We start from the raw sequence: 21,931 nt of genomic DNA on the forward strand, positions 1-21,931 counted from the left end.
TTGTTATCCCTATTCTACAGACAGGAAGGCTGAAGCGCAGAGCGATTCAGTGCCCTGCCCAAGGTCCCACGTCTACTCACTGGTTGAGTCTGGGTCTGAACTCAGGAAGCGTGCTGCCCCCACCGGCCCGTTTCCAGAATCTAACGCTGGACGCCCACGTGCTACAGCCGGGACTTGCGCCTGGGAGCCGCCCCTAGCCCGCTGCCCAGACTCCTGGGGGCCAAATGCCCGCCGTTGTCACGACAACCGGGGGCCAATGGGAAGCCGGCAGGCGGGAGGAGGCCACGCCTCGACCCCGCCCCTGGAGGAGGACTATGAGCTATAAGGGCCAGAGGCCGAGCGGCGGGAGCTAGAGTCCAGGAGCGCGAGGTGCGCACGGGGCTGTGCAGTGTCAGCTGAGAGTAGAGGCCCAGAGCTGGGAAGGGTGTGAGGAGCGGCCAAGATGTGTGGTGAGTGCAGCGCCCACCTGCGGCCCCCTCCGTGGCGGCCGCGGGTTCCGGCGCCCCGGCCTCTCAGAGCCTGGGCCCAAGAGCCGGGCCCTGGGGACTGGAGACGGCGCGAGATGGGGGCGTCGATTTGCCCTGGTCCCCGACAGAGGGGCTTTCACGGGCTGGGCCTGCTTCCCCTTGCCCCGGCCGCCGAGTGGGTGTCCCAAGGAGGGGTGAAGGGGAGGGTGCGCAACCCCGTTCTCGAACGCACAGAGGGGAGGGAGTTGGTCCTGTCCTAGGCCTGGACCCTCGAAACACAGAGGTGTGTCCGCACCCCATGTCCAGTGAGGAAAGCGCCCCCAAGTCGCCCACAAGGCGGCCAGGCGCAAGCTAGCGCGCATCCCGGGCGCGGGGTGCCCAACGCGGCTCTTAGCCCATCGTGAACACCGATGAGAGGCGACCACACCTGCACCGTCCCCGCGGTGTCGAGAGCAGCCCCTCGTGCGCTCGGGAAGGGCCTGTGCGTCCTCTTCGCGTCCCAAAATGAACTTCTTGTCCCTAGAAGGGTTGATTCCGGATTGCCGCCTCTTCGCTGGAAAGAGCTCTCGGCGAGGCGCGGGGAAGAAGCAGCACCTACCGCCGAGCTTCGGGCGGAATCTGGGAGAGGGAGCCCTGGACTGGGAGCGGGGTCGGGCCCCGGCGTCTCGAATACCGCGGTGACTGGGCGCGGTCCCTCAAGGCTGCGGGACGGTGGGGAGGGCGGCCCGGCCCTGCGCGCACATCTGCAATTCCTTACTCTCCTTGCTGGACCGCCTCCGCTGGCTGGGGAGAGGGCCGAGAACTTCTGCTGGGACAAAAGGTCACTGTGCATTTTTTTTTTTTTTTCCTTGAGTGGGATTCAGTTTCCCATTCCAGCCTCCTGTGGCTGGAGGACCTGGTGGAACTTTTGAAGCCATGAAAGGCCTCTGTCTGACCGTGCTCAGGGCTGCTGGGGTCGGGTGTGCCAGCAGTGAGCCGTGGGCCAAGGTCTGTACAGGCCTTGTTTCTGAGGCCAGGCGCTCCTGAAAAAGTGAAAAAGGACAGACTGACCAAGGAGCAGGCAGCTGACTTTTGGGGTGCAGCCTTCCCCAGGCCAAGCAGACATCAATTTAAATTCCTGAACCCTCAGCAAAAATGTCAGTACTCCTGAGTGTCATTGGTAATGTACATATAGGGCTGCCGGTAGGCATTCCTGGGGAGAGAGATAAGGCAAAGGTGGCAATTTTGCCAAGAAGCTTTGGGTTCCAAACTCCTTAGTGTGGCATTCAAGGCCCTTGGCCACCTGGTGGTCTTAGAGCCAGACTGGTGCACCAAGGCCCTCCCACTGGGTCTGCCCCTCCAGCATGAGCAGCTTCCCTCCTTCCTCCTCTCAGATGCCCTCCGCCCCTACCACCACCCTAGCCATCCTGCTTCCTATGTATACCCACCTTTCTCTGTTGTCCTTCTGAGCCTGGGGGCGCTCAGACTCTCAATTCTGAGTTTGTTCCGCTTTCTTAAAGGGCTGCTGTGTTTTTGGCCCCTAGGGAAAGGATGAGCTTTGGTTTGTAACTACCTGTGTCCTCCCAACAGGGCTCCCTGCTGGCACACCCCACCCTCCAGTCCTCAGTGAAGTCTGGGAGTCTTGTGGAATTCCTGCATGGGAAAGTTATTTCCTTTTCAAGTAGCCAAGAGAAAGTCTCAGCTGGGTGCTAATGTGCCTTTAACATCTTTCTGACACTTGCTGGAGCACCCCTTGCACGGAGGAAGCTGTCCTGGGCTCAGAGCTCAGAGCAGCAGATGGCTAAAATTGAACCCATTGGTGTAGTTTGTTTGTGGGTTTTTTTTTTTTTTTTTGGATTATGATCTGTGTATATATGGCAAGTGATACTAGTTTTCCTTTATGTTTGTTTTCTTTTGTAATGAATTTATTTAAGTTTTAAAAACTTTGGTCAATTTTATAGAAAAATATTAAAGAAATGATTGTGCTTTTGGTACAAGGATAGTACAAAAATTGTGAAGGTGCTCCTGGAATAAACCACTTACCTCTTCACTTTACATTTGGGGAAATTGAGGCCCAGAGAGGTCTGTGCATACCTTTGTCTGAGCAGTTGTTTTAGGTCTTTTCTCTGGACTGGCTGTAGCCCTGCTGGGCTTGAAGCCACCTCAGAGCTCAGATCTCTGGGGCTGGTTCCGCAGTGGTCAGCAGGGGTTGAGCTAAAGGCCTTTCCTTATCAGTTCCTGATGACCGGGCTCACAGTGCCTCCTGCTCTCCCTTGTCTTTGCTGCTTCTCCCACAGGAAGCTGGACCCAGTTCTAGTTGATCCTCCACACACTAAGCAGATCACCCTCAAAGTTTTAATGAACTGAGAGTTTATCTGAAGCAACACATAGGTACTCATGGGTGGTTTTGTTGACATCTGGGAATTGCTGGCATTTTGCTGACTTTCTGCTGATGAAAATGTTACTATATTCCCTCTCCCTCCCTACTTTCCCCACTCTAGAGAATAACTGCTCCTGGAGAGGCCCTGTTTTCCAGGCCCTGGGGCTCTGTGGGCATGGTCCTCCCCTCAGAGAAGGGGCAGGTAGTTGGAGGGGCAGTCCAGAGGCTGACCAGGGATAGAGTAACTCATGAGGTAAATGTTGCCATAGAGGGAAGACCTAGGGCACGAGCTGCAGCCTGGCAGCCCCATATCAAACCGGCAGCCAGACACCTTTCTGTTTGGTGCACAGAATTTAGACTTTTTTTTTTTTTTAAATTATTGTAGTTACCAAATAACACAATTGGGAGATTTCACATTAAATAGGTAGGATTTTGACTTCTCTTGAAAAAATCGAAGATGAGCAACTCTGAGTCCATGTTTCTGAATAGTTTACAGTGATCCCTGGGATGACAGGTGCAAGCTCCCCATTTCTCCCACCCTGACCCAGCTGCCCCACTCACTGATGGTACCTGATGGCCCCCATGCAGTCTGAGGTTGGGACCCCAGCACAGTGGAAGCAGAGACACTGACTTTCCCCAGAAGAGAGAGAGGGACCTGGGACAGTGTCACAGGCCTGATTTCAAGTATGAGCTCTACAGAGAGAAGAGGGTGATAGGTGTGCCAGGCTGAGGGCACAGCATATGGAAGGGCATGGCAGCATGCGTGCTTGGGGATGTGACAAAAAGGATTGCATGTCCCGTCTATGAATTCTTAAATCTTCCCTGTCCTTCATTACTACACTTAGTCATCTATGAGGCGGGAAAAAAAGACTTGAAGAAGAAAAAATTCTTAGTTTTTGCTAGAAGGTAAAGCCCTTGCCTTGAATTCATCATCTTTTGTATTAGCTCCTCTGACTGCTGTAACAAATTGCCACGAACTTGCTGATTTAAAACAACATAAATCTATTTTCTCACAGTTCTGAAGACTAGTTGTCCAACAATCAGTTTTACTGGGCCAAAATGGAGGTGCCAACAGGGCCCCACTTCCTCCAGAAGCTCTAGGGGAGAATCTGTTCCTTGACTCTTCCAGCTTCTGGTGGTTGCTGGCATTCTTTGGCTTGTGGCTACTCATTCCAGTCTCCTCTTCCATGGTAACATCACTTTCTCCTCTTCCATATTAAATCTCCTTCTGCTTCCCTTTTATAAGGACACTTGTGATTTCATTTAGGGCCCATCTGTATAATTTAGAATAATCTCCCATATCAAGATCCTTAACTTAATCACATCTATAAAGACGCTTTTCCATTTACAGATAGATTCTAGGAGTTAAGACCTAATATTTTTGAGGACGATTATTCATCCTGCTACAGTTGGGTTCTTGCTTTCAGATGCCTTCTGCAAGAATAGTCCAGTGTTGCCAATCCCAGATGGCTACAAGAATGTTGACCAGAGGGCTACCAGCATCTGCACCACACACACCCAACTCCTCTGGTCCCAGTCAGAAGGTGAATGTAGGCATCAGTTAAATACCCCTTCCTTCACTGGCATCATGCCACACACCCAGATGGACCAAATAGTGTTCATACTTTCTCTAAAAGTCAGTTCCCATGTCATATAAATATCTTGCATCTTGCTTTCCATGTGTGTACGTGATACTCTTCCCACTCATCTCTTCTCTGCAAGAAACAGGCATGGTTTTATTCCCCAGAATCAAGAGGGGCCAGGACACACACCCGCACCCACACACAGTGTGTTTACTGCACAGCAGTCTTTCAGGAGAACTTGTCAAATGCTTACGGGGACTCGCTTGCCTCTCGTCTTAGGTGAGGAAACAGCAATCCAGGGAGATTACTTGGCTCGGGAAAGCTCATCCTTTTGTCCCAAACTTCTTTTGGCTCTCAGAACCCTGTCATATTTGACACTCCCTTCCTCCTTATAATAGTTCAGTTCATGGATGGATGCCTCAGAAGAGACTGGACTGGAGTTGATGGGGCACAGACTCTGGGGTCAGGACGCCTAGCTTGTTGCCTCTCCAAGCCATAGGAGCCTTGAGAAACAGAGCCCCCTACACAGTAGTGTGCAGATAAATGTTTAACAACCAGCTCTTTGGTTTGCCAGTTTCTATGGTGTGAATACTCTCACCGTGGCTAATTTCAGGTCACCAGCATGAGGTCCTTGAGCATGGAGTTGGGAAGAGATGCACACAGTTGGCTCTTCGGAGCCAGTCTTAGCAGCTCTTTAACACCCCTGCCCCTACTTATGGGACTTTTATGGCACTCTCTGGAGGGCTGCAGAGAGGCCAGCTGGGCGGCCAGCCAGGCAGGGGCTCAGCATGGCCTCCACCCTCCTCCACATCCTCCTTCTCCCCCCGCCGCATCATCATGCCATTTCCCCATCAGTCTTATTCATCAGGGGTTTCCCGAGTTCTGAGAAACCTTCTGGACATTTTGTGATATAAGATTAGTAAATAGTGCTTTTAAATTGAGGAGTTATTTTTATATTTAGCAAAATTTGCTTATAAAGGAGTAGTAACTTGAGGTTACAAACACTCTTGGGAGAACGTTCTGAAGATTCATTAGGTGCAAAGCCAAGTAATTTAATCTAGTCATCTGCCTCTTTTTAATTTTCAAAGGAAATATTTCACTGGAAAAAAAAAGTCTGGCTTTTTCATAGCTGAATTTGGCAGTTTGAACTTCTTTTTTTTTTCTTGAAAGTTTTTTTTAAGTACAATTAAGAGTATTTGTATGTTGCTTCCCCTTTGTTTTGGCGAAGCCCTAAGGGGACAGGGACTCCAGGAATTTTCTATTAAAAAGAAAAATGCCTTGCCCACATTTACTGCAGGAAGCAGAGTCCCCTGTTATCTCAGGGATTAGAGTGTTGTGGTAACTTGAACCCTTGGAGTCCCAAGGAGGCCTGAAACAGGGTAAGGCTGTCCCCAGAAGAGCCAACCCCCTCCTGACCCTGAGCCAGGCCTGGGGACTCCTCTGCCTTTGTGAGAGGACCCAGCTGAGCGATCTCCACCTTTACTCTTACTTCTGTGAGGAAGCAGCAGAAATTGTCCTTCCCACTTCATGAATAAAGTGGCCTTCCCCAGTCTGCACAAGGGAGGCCTGGACATCCAGAGAGGCCACAGCCTCCTTTTGCAGCCCTTGCTCCTGGCCCAGTGGCCTCCCTTTCCTCGGGGCCTCACCTGGAAGGGTATACTGCCCGCCTCCCCTGGCATGCCACACACACACTCAGGAATTTTATGAGGCATAAATCCAACTGGCCATGTCTTCCAATTTGGGACTTAGAATATTACCTAATCTCTAGTAGACTCACGGACTAAGGAGGTCAACCTCTTCAATTCTGAGAAGCATTGGATGGTGGTGGAAAGAGTGACCTTGGTCTGGAGAGGGTCCCATCCTGGCTGGGTGGTGACATAGCTCCAGTGGAGGGAGCCTTACTCTGTATGAGGTACAGGTGGTATCTCTGCCTGGGACTGTTCACCCTCAGTCACAGTGAGGGCAATGTCTTTCATTGGGAAGCTGATTCTTGGAAAGATGGAGAAGTTTTCCAAAACGATAGCCACAGAATCATAATGTGGACCCTAGCCCACCCACTGTAAACTTAGACCTTCTTCCCTCATCCTCTAGGCCCCAAACAATCCCTCCCCCCATCCAATACCCCGAGCACCCCAGGGGTTGTAGAGAAGGTTCCAGGAGTTCAGTGATCCTAGTTCTGGCTGGGAATCCAGAAACATTGCCCCTCCATCTTGTCATTGTCATTATCTGTCACTTGAAGGTCGAAGCTCCCCTACCTGCATGGATGGACCTCTGTGGTGCATTTGGTCCTGAGTTCCTACATGATCTCTCAAGCCATATTTGGAGGGAACATTAGAATTCCCAGACCCCCCAAGGTGGGCTGGGTTAAGGAGCCACAGTCCCTTCTTAAAGGGCTCGTGTCCATCCTGCATCACATCTACAGTCTCTTCTGGAGTCCCTCTGAATTTATCTGGATTTTTCTACCTTTGGAACCTTTTCTCACTCACTTTTCCCATCAGTTTTAAGAGTGGGACCCTGAAAAGCTGTTTCGAAGCTCTGGATGCTAGGATGGCAGTGTAGGCAAGGGGTATACACTGAGCTGCAGTGGTTGGGCCAAGGCAGCCTCTGCCCCAGGGCTGGGTATCTCTCCAACCAGCTTGGAGGTATTTCGCCATCCCTCTTGGTCAAGGGAGGTGTGTAGTGGGAGCCAGCCTTGCTGTGGTTGTTCTGCCCTGTGAGGAGGGGCCTAGATGGGAAGAGAAAGGTGGAGTTAGAAGCAGGAATGTCCCGGGGAAGGAGTGACCTCCCAGGGGTCAGGGAAGGGTGTATCAACATGGCCTGGACCTCACCAGGGGAGCTCTGAGTGTGTCCATCAGAGGCCAGATGGGCATCTCCCCACGGGCCAGGCCCCCTCTGCAAGTTATTTCTCATCCCTTGGAGTAGGATTCTAAGACAGGTCTTATGCTAATTTGGGGGGCAGCAGTGATGAGCCCCCTGCAATCAGGTGGACCTGGTTGTGATTTACTCAACTCTTTGGACCTGGAGCCAGAGATGCCCTGTCTGTCCATGGGAACCACAGCCTGGATATAGGCATTGTGAGGATTAGACAAGATGAGGTTATGAAAGTATTGGCACATGGAAAGACTTCATGAGTGGTGATAGTGGTGGTTGTGATTTACTTTGCAATCCCACCCAGTGGAGTTCCGGGATCCTTCCCCAGGACCTGGTTCATTTATCTAGAAGGCTCTCCACTCTATTCCTAGGGTCCTCACAGTGCATGATGGTTGGGGGTGGGTAATGCTGGGGCATATACGCCTTTGTGCTTGAGTGTCTTAGGGTTACCTTTAGAGCAGTGCCTCACTGCCCTGGTGAAAGGAGCTAACACTCAGGGACACCAGACTCAGCACTACCCACCTCTCTTGCCTTTCTGTCCCTCGTGCTTACACTTGGGGGTTCTCTCTGCTTGTCCGTGGTTGAGGGTGGCTGTCTCCAGCCCAGCTCAAAGGTCACCTTCTCTGATCAACGCCCCCCACCAAATCCATTCATTTATTCATGTATTCATTCATTCAAAAAGTAGTTACTGAGCACCTAAAATGTACCAGGCTCTGTGCTGGGTTCTGGGAATATAGCAAGGAATAAGACAGATAAACAAGACACGTGTGGTCTCCATCCTCATGAAGGTTACAATCCAGTGGGGAGTCAGACAACAGACAAGAAGGGAAGTGCTATATAGGAAATAAACAGGGCCATGTAACTTTTTAAAAATCGGGAGAGGAGAAGGCCTGTGGGTGAGCTGTCGGCCACCTTTGCAGAGAGCCGGTCCAGGAGGCTTCTGCCCCTTTCCCACCTCTCAGCTCTCAGCCTCTCTGCCTGCAAGTCTCCTGAGGGGTCGGGTGGTCCCTGTGCATCATGTCCTCTCATGACTCGCCTTGCAAGGCCCCCTGACTGGTCTATCTTGGCACTTCGCAGCACGCAGCACAGTGATGAAGCCCCTGTGGGCCAGAGAAATGTTTATGGGATGCTTTACATCTTAATCAATCTGTAACCAGATCACACATTTGGTTTAATCATCATTTCCCCAAGTAGAAAGCCAAAAATAAATACCAGTAAACTGGTACTATTTTCCTTGTGGTTTTATTTAATGATAATTTCTCAAGGGCTTCCTCTGTGCTGTATACATACCTGCATTTGTGCTGCATGCTCCCCAGGAGGAGGAAGCTCTTTGCCTGCTCCATTTTCACAGATACAGACACTTACTATGCAGCAGGCACTGTTCCTCTTGCTTTACAAAGACTCCCATGAATTCTCACAACAACCCTAGGAAGTAGGTGCTGCCATCACCACGCTCCACTGGGAGTTCAGTGACTTGCTCCAGGCCACGCAGAAGCAAGGAGTGGGCTGGGATTTGAAATGGATATTTGGCGAAGGTGGTAGGCCATAGCTGCCACCCTCTGTGCTTCTTGCTGTTACAGACTAGTGAGCAGGCGAGGGAGGAGGAACCCAGGCGGGGTGACCCTGACCCTGTCTTTTTACGCACTGGACCGTGTGCTCAGACTGCTTTCTGCCTTCTCATGGCTGTTGTCCCTCCAGGTGAGCAGAGCTGGGGAGCCACGGTGAAGTTGATTGGGCTAGCTGACAATCCTGTACCCACCACTCTCTAATTCATAGAGCGGTACATGGTAACATACTACATACAGGCACATGGCAAAATATCCTGACTGTACAAAAGGGACACATGCAGTGGGAGAGGAGTTTCTGCCTTCTGTCCAGCACGCTCGTCAGTGGCAACCACTGCTCCTTGGGTCTTCCAGGAACACGCTATGTGTCTCCCTGCCCCACCTTGGGTAATTTACAGATGTTCTGCAGGCCACTTTTTTCCCTTGACACATCTTGGAGATGTAGCCTGTTTTCCAAGAGAACACACAGCTTCACCTTGTTCTCTGTATAGGGCTGCCTGCATGTGGCCATACAGTGGCCACGTGTGGCCGTGCCACCACTTACCTGGGCCCTGCCAGGCATCAGGCTGTCCCAGTCTTCAGCTATCACAGACAGCGCTGAGCAACTATCCTAATGCATGCACAGTTGAATCTCTGCACAGATATCTGTTGGAGACATTCCTAGAAGTGCAGAAGCTTTGTGCAACAGATGTGTACATTTTAATTTGAGAGATTGCCAAATTGCCTTCCAAAGAGAGTGTACAAATTTAAACTCTCACTTGTTGTCAAACTGGTGGATCTTTACTGATTTCATAGGTAAAAAATGGATTCTCACTGCAGCTTTTATTGCAGATGAATGGGATTCCAGAAGGGAATTCTGATATGAATAGCAAACAAAATTCCTGGGAAAGCAGCTTTATTCTATTCCATTATTTTTTTAAATAATAAGAGCACAGTATAGGTGCTGCTTTATTCACTTTCATGTGGTGGTGTGCAGGGAGAATCCAGCCAAGAGAGAGGAGAGAGACAGTGCTTAAAAGAATTTACTGAAAAGAGGTTGGTATGCAAGAGATTTCATGTTAAAAATTAGATTTATGCCTTCTTGCACAAAGACCTTGAAAACCACTTCTTGGCAGCCCCTCTCACCACAGTAATCAACCAAACGGTGCTTGAGTGGCTGCCAAGCCTCCCAGCTGGGTGTGGACACAGCTGGTGGTCCTGATGGCAAGGACCCTTTAGCCGTTCCAGCCAGTTCCAGCCCACCAGGGGCTCTGGCAGCAGCACCTCCCACCAAGGGGGCTGTTCTGGGTCTCAGAGCCAGAGATGCATAAGTGCCTGACGTGAGTTCAGAAGTGAAGTTTGTGTATGGTGTTAGGGAGTGTTCTAATCTCATACTTTTACATGTACCAGTCCAGTTTTCCCAGCACCACTTATTGAAGAGGCTGTCCTTTCTCCACTGTACATTCCTGCCTCCTTTATCAAAGATAAGGTAACCATATGTGCGTGGGTTTATCTCTGGGCTTTCTATCCTGTTCCATTGATCTATATTTCTGTTTTTGTGCCAGTACCATACTATCTTGATTACTGTAGCTTTGTAGTATAGTCTGAAGTCAGGGAGCCTGATTCCTCCAGCTCCATTTTTCGTTCTCAAGGTTGCTTTGGCTATTCAGGATCTTTTGTGTTTCCAACTATCAAACTCTTAGAGGAGAACATAGGCAGAACACTCTATGACATAAATCACAGCAAGATCCTTTTTGACCCACTTCGTAGAGAAATGGAAATAAAACAAAAATAAACAAATGGTACCTAATGAAACTTCAAAGCTTTTGCACAGCAAAGAAAACCATAAACAAGACCAAAAGACAACCCTCAGAATGGGAGAAAATATTTCCAAATGAAGCAACTGACAAAGGATTAATTGCCAAAATTTATAAGCAGCTCATGCAGCTCAATAACAAAAAAACAAACAACCCAATCCAAAAATGGGCAGAAGACCTAAATAGACATTTCTCCAAAGAAGATATACAGACTGCCAACAAACACATGAAAGAATGCTCAACATCATTAATCATCAGAGAAATGCAAATCAAAACTACAATGAGATATCATCTCACACCAGTCAGAATGGCCATCATCAAAAAATCTACAAACAATAAATGCTGGAGAGGGTGTGGAGAAAAGGGAACACTCTTGCACTGCTGGTGGGAATGTGAATAGGTACAGCCACTATGGAGAACAGTATGGAGGTTCCTTAAAAAACTACAAATAGAACTACCATATGACCCAGCAATCCCACTACTGGGCATATACCCTGAGAAAACCATAATTCAAAAAGAGTCATGTACCAAAATGTTCATTGTAGCTCTATTTACAATAGCCTGGAGATGGAAACAACCTAAGTGCCCATCATCGGATGAATGGATAAAAAAGATGTGGCACATATATACGATGGAATATTACTCAGCCATAAAAACAAACGAAATTGAGCTATTTGTAATGAGGTGGGTAGACCTAGAGTCTGTCATACAGAGTGAAGTAAGTCAGAAGGAGAAAGACAAATACCGTATGCTAACACGTATATATGGAATTTAAGAAAAAAAAAGTGTCATGAAGAACCTAGGGGTAAGACAGGAATAAAGACACAGACCTACTAGAGAATGGACTTGAGGATATGGGGAGCGGGAAGGGTAAGCTGTGACAAAGCGAGAGAGTGGCATGGACATATATACACTACCAAACGTAATGTAGATAGCTAGTGGGAAGCAGCTGCATAGCACAGGGAGATCAGCTCGGTGCTTTGTGACCGCCTGGAGGGGTGGGATAGGGAGGGTGGGAGGGAGGGAGACGCAAGAGATATGGGAACATATGTATATGTATAACTGATTCACTTTGTTATAAAGCAGAAACTAACACACCATTGTAAAGCAATTATACTCCAATAAAGATGTAAAAAATAAATAAATAAAAAATAAAAAAATAAACATAGAAGTGAAGTTTGGCCCAGAGAACGGGGAATTGCAGGGGAGAATCGGCAAACATACAGCGCTCTTGTAAAAGAATTTCGGATTTGAAAGAGTTGGTGTTTTTCCTTTCAAAACATTTAAAATAATTTATGCATATATTTGTTTGATGACCACCTCTCATTCTGACTGTAAGGATCATGTATGTTTTATTTTCCTTGATATTTGTAAGACCTAACAGAGTGAATGCCATGTAGGAAAAAGGCTCTAGATATTTTCAAAAGAATGAATAAGAGGATGAATTCTTGCCAAACAAATAAATAAAAAGAAGTTGAAGAACACAGTAGATTGTATATAAAACTGTGTATTATTTTTTTAAGGCATAAAGCCAACAAAGAAGACAAGGCCACTGAACAAAATAGAATAAAAAAATATATATCTTTTATTCCATGCTTATGGGAGAAAAATAGACAATAATTTGACTTTTGGAAATATACATTGTCTCCACCCAGCCCCCCCCACCAAAAGAAAAACAAGAGTTGGTGTATGGGCCTTTGTGTCATCTGCAATGCCTGTTAGCTCCCCTTTGTGAGGGTGCAGGTATAATTCTAGAATAATTCCCAAGGTGCCAGGAGAGTTTTGCAGTTTAAAAGACTACAAAAATGGTTTGTGAGTTGCTCCATCCTTCATATAGCCACCTCCCATAGCTATGTGCTCTTTACATTGACTGGAATTTGACCATATCCCTCCAGGGAACTTCCTGATTTTTTTGCAGAAAAATTAATGTTATAGAAAGTTTTACCTAAGCATAGATTATGGTGATGGCTACACAACTCTGTGAATATACTCAAAAACCATTGCATTGTACACTTTAAATGGGATAATATTATGGTATGTGACTTGTATCCCAATGAAGCTGTTAAAAAATTTACATTAAAAAGTAGCTGTCTTTTTTTTTATATATATGTAAGGTGACAAAAATACATCCTCTGACCAGAAGTGTTTAGGTTTGAAGCGTAGGGTAAATTGTGAGCTCTTGAAGCACAGATGCTAAGCTGGGGAAGCGCTTCTCACCTGACCTAGAAGACAAAAATAGCTGACTGCCAAAATTATCCTTGGCCATTTTTAAAAGAAAACATCTGTAACTGCTCAGAAACCACAGTGTGCGTGTTTTTAAATATAAACCCTGCCCCTTAATACTTGTGTGCAAATATATCCTGTGTACAGTAGCATACAGTACCTAAGAATGCAAAATATAATTTTTAGCACTGTATAATCTCATCGCCTATTTTTTGACTGTGTCTAGATTAATTTTAGCAAGTTAAATTTCTATGATGTGACCCTACTTACTGCTTAGGAGTATAATATTTGCTTTAATCATTTAATTTAAATCATTTAGATTAATCATTCATTCAAAAATACTATATTGACTTGAATATAACCTAGAGTCATTACAGATATTACAGAGATATGACATGTGGTTTGCTGTATAATCACGATCATCCCTTAGTTATCTGCAGGCAGGTTGCCCTCTCCAAGGTTTATATCTGGCAAATATTTTTCCCAGTTTTATTGAGATATAATTGATGTATAACATTGTATAAATTTAAGATATACAACATAATGATTTGTATATGTATATATGTATTGGTATATGTTACATATGTATGTGTATATGTATATACATATTGCAAAATGATTACCCCAATAAGATTAGTTAACATTCATCACCTCACGTAATTAAAAGTTTTTCACTGTGATGAGAACTTTTAAGATCTACTCTCTTAGCAACTTTCAAATATACAATAGAATATTAACTATAGCCACCATGCTGTACATTACATCACCAGAATTTATCTTATAACTGGAAGTTTGTACCTTTTGACCACCTTCACCTAATTCGCTCACCTCTCATCCCCCATCTCTGGCAACCACCAATCTGATTTCTTTGTCTATGAGTTAGTTTTTTGGTTAGATTCTATATAAAAGTGAGATCATACAGTATTTGTCTTTCTCTGTCTGACTTATTTCACTTAGCGTATTGCCCTCAAGATTCGTCCATGTTGTCACAAACATCAGGATTTCCTCCTTTTTTATGGCTGGATGATATTCCATTAATATTACATATATAGGGCTTCCCTGGTGGCTCAGTGGTTAAGAATCTGCCTGCCAATGCAGGGCACATGGGTTTGAGCCCTGGTCCAGGAAGATCCCACATGCCGTGGAGCAACTAAGCCCATGTGCCACAACTACTGAGCCTGCGCTCCAGAGCCCACGTGCTACAACTACTGAAGCCCGTGCGCCTAGAGCCCGTGCTCCACAACAAGAGAAGCCACTGCAATGAGAAGCCCGCAACCAAGAGTAGCCCGCACTCGCTACAACTAGAGAAAGCCCACGCACATCAACAAAGACCCAACGCAGCCAAAAATAAATAAATAAAATTAATTAATTAATAAAAATAATACTACATATATATTCCATGGCTACTTTATCCATTCATCCATCAGTGGACACTTAAGTTGTTTCCATGTCTTGGCTATTGTAAATAATGCTGCAATGAACATGGGAGTGCAGGTACAGGTATCTGGAAATTTTAAAATTTTGCTGACCTTTCTGTCATACCAGAAAAATGTTGAGAAAATTTAAAAATAATAAAATTTAAAAATTAAAATTGAGAAAATAAACCTTCTTTTAACCCTATTCATCCCCGAGGCAGTGCTGCCCAGAGGTTAGTATCATTTAAGTCCTAAAATCAGGTCTCTTTGGTTCCACTCCTGACGCTGGCCCAGTTCCAGAAGGTAAGGGGAGGGTAATGGCAGGTCCAACCTCTAAGACTGCTTCAAGCTTTGATTGATACCTGTGTAGCAGTGCTTAGCCCAGTGCCTGGCATATAGTGAGTTCTCAATAAGATGAGTTCCTTTTCACGATCCATATTGTTGCTTCCCTGCTTAATACAGATTCATGGTCATTCTATCCACATACATTTATTGAACAAGGACCATGTGCCAAGACGCCTGTGACCTTGTCAGGGGATGTAGATGTCTCAGGATGTAAGAGCAGGTGAACACTTCTGGCCAGGGCCTGGACAAGCCTGCCCTGGGAGGTGGGGTTGGAGCTGAACTTTGAGAAGGGAGGTTTTCCTGTGTAGGGCAAAAGGACAGAGGGGTAATGGGATGGGACACTCACAGAGCAGGATAGAGACAGACCAAGGGTCTGTAGTCTCAAGCAGGGAAGTGGAGGAGTTTGGAAAGAACCAACATGATGACTGTTTCTTCCTATTTGGGAAAATATTATTTTAATATATGAATGCAGAAAATAAAGCCAAACAAAATCTTCTAGGCTGGTGGGCCTCCCTTGAAGATAAGGATTCTCTATGAGGCCAATAGATGATTTTATGCTTGCTGTTGTAAAAGTAGTGCTTATTGATGGTAATACTCCAAGCAGTAGGGCCAAGTGGAAAGTGGAGCAAAGGCCCCAGCCCCTGTTCCTACCTGTCACAGGAGGCTGGGGTGACCTCCTTTTGACTCTTCTCAGGTGTGTTCTGTGCAAACCAAGGAGTACACATAGCGGGGACTTCCAGATGGCCCTAGGTGGTTGCTTTGTTTTGCTCATCTTTTCTGTTATAAATGTTGCCACAATGAAAGGCGTCTTCTTCGAGTATGTCCATAGGAGAAATTCTCCACAGTGGAATGGCAAGGCCATGGTGTGTGAGTGTGTTCTTCACATGCTTTGTGAGTCCTTTTGTCACTGCAGGAGGGCTGCATACAATGTCCTTCTAGAAGCAGGAAGGGAGTTCTGCTCTTCTTCCATTATGTCTGGGGAAGGCCACACCTTCCTCTGCAGGCAGCCTGGAAGCCCTTCAGCGATGCGCCTCCACTGGTATCTGTTTCCCCAGAAGTGTTTTCTTCTAAACACGAACCAAGTGTTTTATAAACATATGGTTTTCCCTCTTTTAACAGGAATCTTCGCCTACATGAACTACAGAGTCCCCCGGACAAGGAAGGAGATTTTTGAAACCCTCATCAAGGGACTGCAGCGGCTTGAGTATAGAGGCTATGACTCAGCAGGTAGGCTTTGCAGGCTGCTGCCATATAAACATAATACTTGTTCATTAAACAAATTTGAAAATTTCTATAGAAAAGTAGAAAGAAAAAACAAAGGTAAAAAAAAATCCATCACAAGCACCCCCCCATCAATATCTGTGTCCCTCCTGTGGTTGTCTGGGGTCTGGGGATGGTAGAGGTGTCATGCAGATATTTATTGTTTTATCTAATTATAATTATGCAATTCTGTAATTTTGTGTTCTTCTTCTTGCACTTACATTGTTTTTTTCCATTATCCTAAACACTTCCTAACATAATCTTTCTAAGTGGCTGCACAGTCCTCCACTGGATGCCTACCTCAGAGTTTACTCCTTCATCCACATAACAGGTGGATATTTAGTCTGTTTCCCATTTTTAATTAAGCAGCCTTAGGAGAAAAAGGAGAGCCAGATAATTATATATTCCTATAAATTCTTAATAGAAAGCAAGTCAGATGAAAGATTGCAGGAACACTAGTGCAATGGAAACACCAGCTAAAGTAGCAGAATGCAAAGTGCACAAATGTCCTTAAATGAGCCCACTGCCTTTGGTGGCAGACGTGGTGGCACCTCTCCTGCAGGCAAACTCCGAGAATTACCCTGGTTAGAAGCCGGGGTGAGGCAGCCACAGCCTGGGTTCTAGGCACATGTTCCCTGATTGCTGGTTAGCACTGTCACAGTCACAGCCTCCTCTTTCCAAGTCAATATCCTAACACTGTCTAGTTCTCTTCTGGGTAGCAAGCCTGGGGAATAAGAACTAATAAATCCACAGTTCTGTATAGCCCTCACCCAGGGTCATTCCCTGTAATGAAGCATGGGAGACAAAACTTAAGTTCCAGTACAAAAAATCATGTTTATGTTACAGGTGTGGCAATCGATGGAAATAATAACGAAGTCAAAGAAAGACATATCCAGCTAGTCAAGAAAAGAGGAAATGTCAAGGCTCTTGATGAAGAACTTTACAGTATGTGAAAGACATTCCAAGTCAGAGTAATAATCGCAGCCTGGATCACTTTAAAATCTTTAATTCCAACAGCATTGGAGACTAAAAATATTAACCTACCCAAGTATGGAAAAATAGGAGGGTTAAGTCCATGTTGCAAAACTGTTTCCCAGAATATGGGATGGTTTATTTCAGGTGATGGTGCGCTGAGAATTTTTTTTTCAATATTTAGTACTTATGTATTTTAATGTTTCTGGCAAATGATACTGCTTTTCCATTTATGGTAGGGACCTGTAATTTTCTTTTTAAAGTAAGTTTATTTCAGTTAAGTGAGTTAGATTACTGATAAGTACTAACTAAAGCAAGGGTCTGGCAGAATTCTCCAGAATGGGGCCTTTGTGGTTGATGGTGGGATGTACTTTTGGTGTAGCTGATGTGTCTTCATGTAATGAAGTCACCTCATGTAACAGTACCATGTCAATGCTTAAAGTGCGGCAAACTTATTTTTCCTTCATCTAGAACAGGACAGCATGGACTTAAAAGTGGAGTTTGAGACCCACTTTGGCATTGCCCACACACGCTGGGCTACCCACGGGGTTCCCAATGCTGTCAACAGCCACCCACAGCGCTCAGACAAAGGCAACGGTATGTAGTATAGCCTTGCTCCCCTGTCCTAGTGGTTGTGCCTGGCCCTGACCTGTGCCAGGGTTGATCCACACCCACCACCATCTGGCTTCTCAGCATCCCTGTCTTCCCCGAGTATCCAAACTGTTGGCACTGGGCCCTAGAAAGGAGGCAAATTCAACCTGGACCCTGGTAGTGCTGACCCTGCAGGCATCCACAGGAAAACAGTGGCACTTCCCATGAATGCCTTTGGCTCTGGGGACCCAGCCTGAGTGGGACTTGGTGGTATAAAGGGTTGAAGGCCTGGGCACTGCTCCTCAGTTAGGGACCAGAGTGTTCCAGAGGGCTGGGCACTTGAGGAAAGATTGGGGTTCCTTCCTCGTCCAGCTATACCCATCCCTGCCCCTGAAGAGAGTGGTCCTGAGCCAGGGCAGGTGGCAGTGCTGATCTTGTTTAACATCTGAGGTGCCTGCTCCAATCCTGGTCCCTGTAACGAGGGCCACCCAGTTCTCCCAATTCCCCCCCTCACCATGTCAGCCCCAGCTCATGGGTCCACATCACTTGCCTGAGCCCCCAGGACAATTCTTTATGTGGTGGTTCTCTTAAATGATGTCCCAGTCTCCTCTCATGGGTGAAGGACTGGTAGGTCTGGAGCTCCCACTGGTAGCTCTCAGGGACTCTGTGGTCAGCACCCAGGGGTGTCAGGCCTCTGGCAGTAGGACACATGGGCATATGAGATGGAGACTGGGCCTTCTAGTGGGTCTCCACTCTGGGTTGGGCCTGGTCAGGTCAGAAGCACCCATGACCCACACCTGGGCATGATGCGAGAGGGTGTCCGGTGGAGAGAGTGATTTCTGGAGTCAGCTGGGATCCTCCACCCCAAGCCGACTCCAGAATGTGGCATAATGCAGGTTCTTGCCAAGCCTCATGTTAGAGTAAGAGTAGTTGTAGGGTATTTACTATTAGCTAAACACTTGACACGCCTCACTGCCATTAATTGTCTTGGAAGTCAGGCCACAGGAGAGAGCAGCACCTCCCTGGTCAGTGTCCTTTGCCCCTGTGGACACTGCAGTGCCTGGAGGCAGCTCACCCTGCCCGATTTGGAAAGGAAAGCCTCCCGGAGAGAACAGGAGGGCCCCATGCACCTCTCTCATCAGAGCAGCCAGAGATAGCACAGGGACCAGGCTATATATACACCTACATGGTCAGAGACTTGGGTAGTGAGGTTTCTTTGCTGGGGACCATTCCTTGCATCTGGTCCATGCCCTGAGCCATGAGACGCCCCACTACAGGATCAGGCACCCTGCACTCAGGAGGGGGACAATAGACCCCACGGTGCTGAGGACCTACGATATACATCCAGCCAAACCCCAAGCCAGATGCAGAGGCTGGTCCCTGGAGCAACAGTGTTGGCTGAGGTAACACACTGTACCGAGACCATGTGCCCTGAAATGTCGCCACCTCAACCTCAGCCTCCTGCCCACTGAGATGATAGGGTGAACCCCCGCTTCACTGCAGACAATGATTCTGTGTCCCCAAAGCAGCTAGGCTCCAAGGAGATTGCCCCCACACCCAAATTTGGAAATGCCTGCCGTGACTCAGGATGAGTAATTGAAAATAAAACAACATGGGAAATAATAAAAGATTTGTAAAATTTCTCCAACGACTTATCAGTGATATCTGAAGAGCATACTTTTTTTTTTTGCGGCACGCGGGCCTCTCACCGTTGTAGCCCCTCCCGCTGCGGAGCACAGGCTCCGGACCCACAGGCCCAGCAGCCATGGCCCACAGGCCCAGCTGCTCCGCGGCATGTGGGATCTTCCCGGACCGGGGCACGAACCCGCATCCCCTGCATCGGCAGGCGGACTCTCAACCACTGTGCCACCAGGGAAGCCCAGAGCATACTTTTAAGGAAGACTTATACCCAGCAACTACACTGCATATGAAAATTACACAAAGAAGTTTTCACAAAGAAAACACAGATTCTAGGAAACAAATTAATGATGAGAAGTTAAGACAATAGGCTGAGATGAAAGAAAATGTGACAGGGTTAAGAAAATAATGTGAAGAAATAAAGTCACAATAGATATGAAAACAATGGAGAACGGGATGGTTGTGAAGACAGTTAATAGATAATGAAGGGTTAATCATCCCTTTTGCCATAAATACCAAAGCCTATTTCATGCTACTGTAGGCCACAAGTCAGAGCTCAGTGCGTGGCCAGGTTGGTGGATGCTTTTTATCAAAAGAGAAATGTGTTATTTCCTTGGGTTTAAATTGCAGTCATGGCAGATGTCAGCTCTAATCCTTGTAAATGCAGTTTGCTTAACACAAGTGTCTGTATGAGCAGAGTTTGTAGGTTTCAAGCTGTCAAATTGTCTTTCTTCACATCTGACTTGAACTTCATTTCTTCATAGCATTTCTCTCTTGACTAAACTTTTCTTCCAGAATTCGTGGTCATCCATAATGGGATCATTACAAATTACAAAGACCTGAGGAAATTTCTGGTAAGATACTTCCCCTGGGTAACATCTAAGTCAAGTGGTATTGGTCTTTCCCAGAAACTTTCCAACCAGCTCATTCCCCTCCAGAAAAAAAGGCAGAAGCTGATTGAGGTCCACTCTTGGCCACGTCACCACATTAGACCCAAAACTCATCCCCAGCTCAGGCTCCTCCCCAGATCTTGCTGGAGGAGAGAGCAGGGCATTCTCATTTACCTCAAAGACCGTTGCAGAGTCAGAGCAGAATCAAAAGAACATGAACTTCTTTTTATTAAAGTATCTGCACTGAATAACATACCAACTCATACACCAAATGGAATGTGGGGTGGGAATGCAGGCGGCGAGAGTTTCAGGTATGAAGAGGTTGTGGTATTGGTTGGGAGGTGGGTGGATTTGACTCAATGTATTTGATCATTCTGATTGCTGTTATTTTGCAATGTCCAGATTAATGGCAAGGACAAGCTTCTGAGGCGGGATGATCTCAGGGAAGACTACAATGACTCAGCTGTGTTAGGCTGTGGGATTCAGGCAAACATTTCTCATCCCTTCCCCGTTTTCCTTGTTCTTGCCTTAAGTCACTCCAAGGACAAATCATAAGGGAGGAGAGGGAGCTGGCCAGGCCAGCATTGCACAACAACCATTATCTGACACTCTGTCCAACCAAATATTCCAGGAAAGCAAAGGCTATGAGTTTGAGTCAGAAACAGATACAGAGACCATCGCCAAGCTGATTAAATATGTGTTCGACAACAGAGAAACTGAAGACATTACATTTTCAACACTGGTTGAGAGAGTCATTCAGCAGTTGGTGAGTTACAAGTCTCACTTATCTAAATCATCCCTTCATTCCTTCAGTTTTTATAAACATTTATTAGGCAAACTTGCACCAAGTACCTGAGGATTAAAGATGGCTCATCTACAGTGCCTGGCCTTAAAATGTTACATCCTTGTAGAATTGGGAGAAGTTCTGAGGTTTTGGTAGTAAACATCAAATAGAAACTGCTTTGCTTTGTTTTAACATCTCTGAAATGGTGATAGGCCTTCTGATCTGTGGCTTCTACCAATGGTGTGTTGCACAAGGGACCTTGATTGTGGCAGTTCATGTTGTCATCTTATCAGTTGACTTGTGTGCATTGTTGACTTGTGTGCATACATACCCAAGATGAATTTAACTGATGTTGGAGACTTAGAATTGTAGTCTTTCCTCCTGTTTCAGTAAAGCAGTTATTCGTCATGTGGGAGAAATGCCCACAAGTCCTTACTGAGTGGAGTTAGAAGGAAGGAAGAGGCAATAAAGACAGCAGGTGTGGACTTTTGAGAAGTTTGGTTGTAGAAGAAGAAGGGTGCAAAGAAATGGCCCAGTGAAGGGAGAGGGTTGCAGTTCTGAGGCAGGATTGTATTTTTGTGGTAGGAGATATCAGATCATGTCTGTGTGCTGAAATGAATGATCCAGGTGGGAGAAAGAGATTGGTGATGTCCCGGAGGGCTGGACCCATGGAACAAGGTCCCTGCAAAGAGGCATATTGTGGAGGGATTGTCCAAGAGAGACACCTCGTTGGAAGAGGAGGTAGAGCAGACCCAGGCCCGCCATGGGACGGTGGAGGGAGGAGGAGAGGGCTCCAGACTTACTAGAATCCATCCTTCTGAGCATCAAAGCTGTCCAATAGCTCCCCTGAGATGGAGACAGCTTGGAGACTGTTCAGGGCCGAGAATCTAGAACATCTGGGGTCAGAGGCTGCTTTGGGTACAACACTGTGGTTTAAAATATATGACCCTTTGGTATTTTCAGTCTTTTTTTAAAAGTAAGTCAAACCCTTTGCCCTATGACTCCCATTTTGGGGGACCTTAATTTAGAGGACATATTTATAAATAAAAGCCTGTCCCATAACTAATATACAGTAAACCAATATAGTTTTGCAGCATAGTACTTTCTCTTTTCCATTTGTAATTTTAAATTTTGGGAATGTCTCTCAGTGATGGCACTTTTAAACTTCAGTG

The 21,931-nt window shown here is 46.5% G+C and overlaps 1 protein-coding gene across 1 annotated transcript in view; it reads left to right on the forward strand.

Moving 5' to 3' along the window:
* Nucleotides 1–344: 344 nt before the first annotated feature.
* GFPT2 (glutamine--fructose-6-phosphate transaminase 2) overlaps nucleotides 345–21,931 on the forward strand; it is a 45,434-nt gene continuing 23,847 nt past the window's right edge. The window contains exons 1-6 of the mRNA XM_027096394.1: nucleotides 345–449; nucleotides 15,744–15,851; nucleotides 16,731–16,829; nucleotides 17,328–17,453; nucleotides 19,881–19,939; nucleotides 20,607–20,741. Of these exons, the coding sequence (XP_026952195.1) occupies nucleotides 443–449; nucleotides 15,744–15,851; nucleotides 16,731–16,829; nucleotides 17,328–17,453; nucleotides 19,881–19,939; nucleotides 20,607–20,741 (534 nt within the window). The 5' untranslated portion in view covers nucleotides 345–442. The remainder of the gene's footprint in view (nucleotides 450–15,743; nucleotides 15,852–16,730; nucleotides 16,830–17,327; nucleotides 17,454–19,880; nucleotides 19,940–20,606; nucleotides 20,742–21,931) is intronic.

The sequence above is a fragment of the Aethalodelphis obliquidens genome, unplaced genomic scaffold (genome assembly GCF_003676395.1).
Source record: "Aethalodelphis obliquidens isolate GAN/ISIS:26980383/991018 unplaced genomic scaffold, ASM367639v1 scaffold102, whole genome shotgun sequence".
In the NCBI taxonomy this organism is placed as follows: Eukaryota; Metazoa; Chordata; class Mammalia; order Artiodactyla; family Delphinidae; genus Aethalodelphis; species Aethalodelphis obliquidens.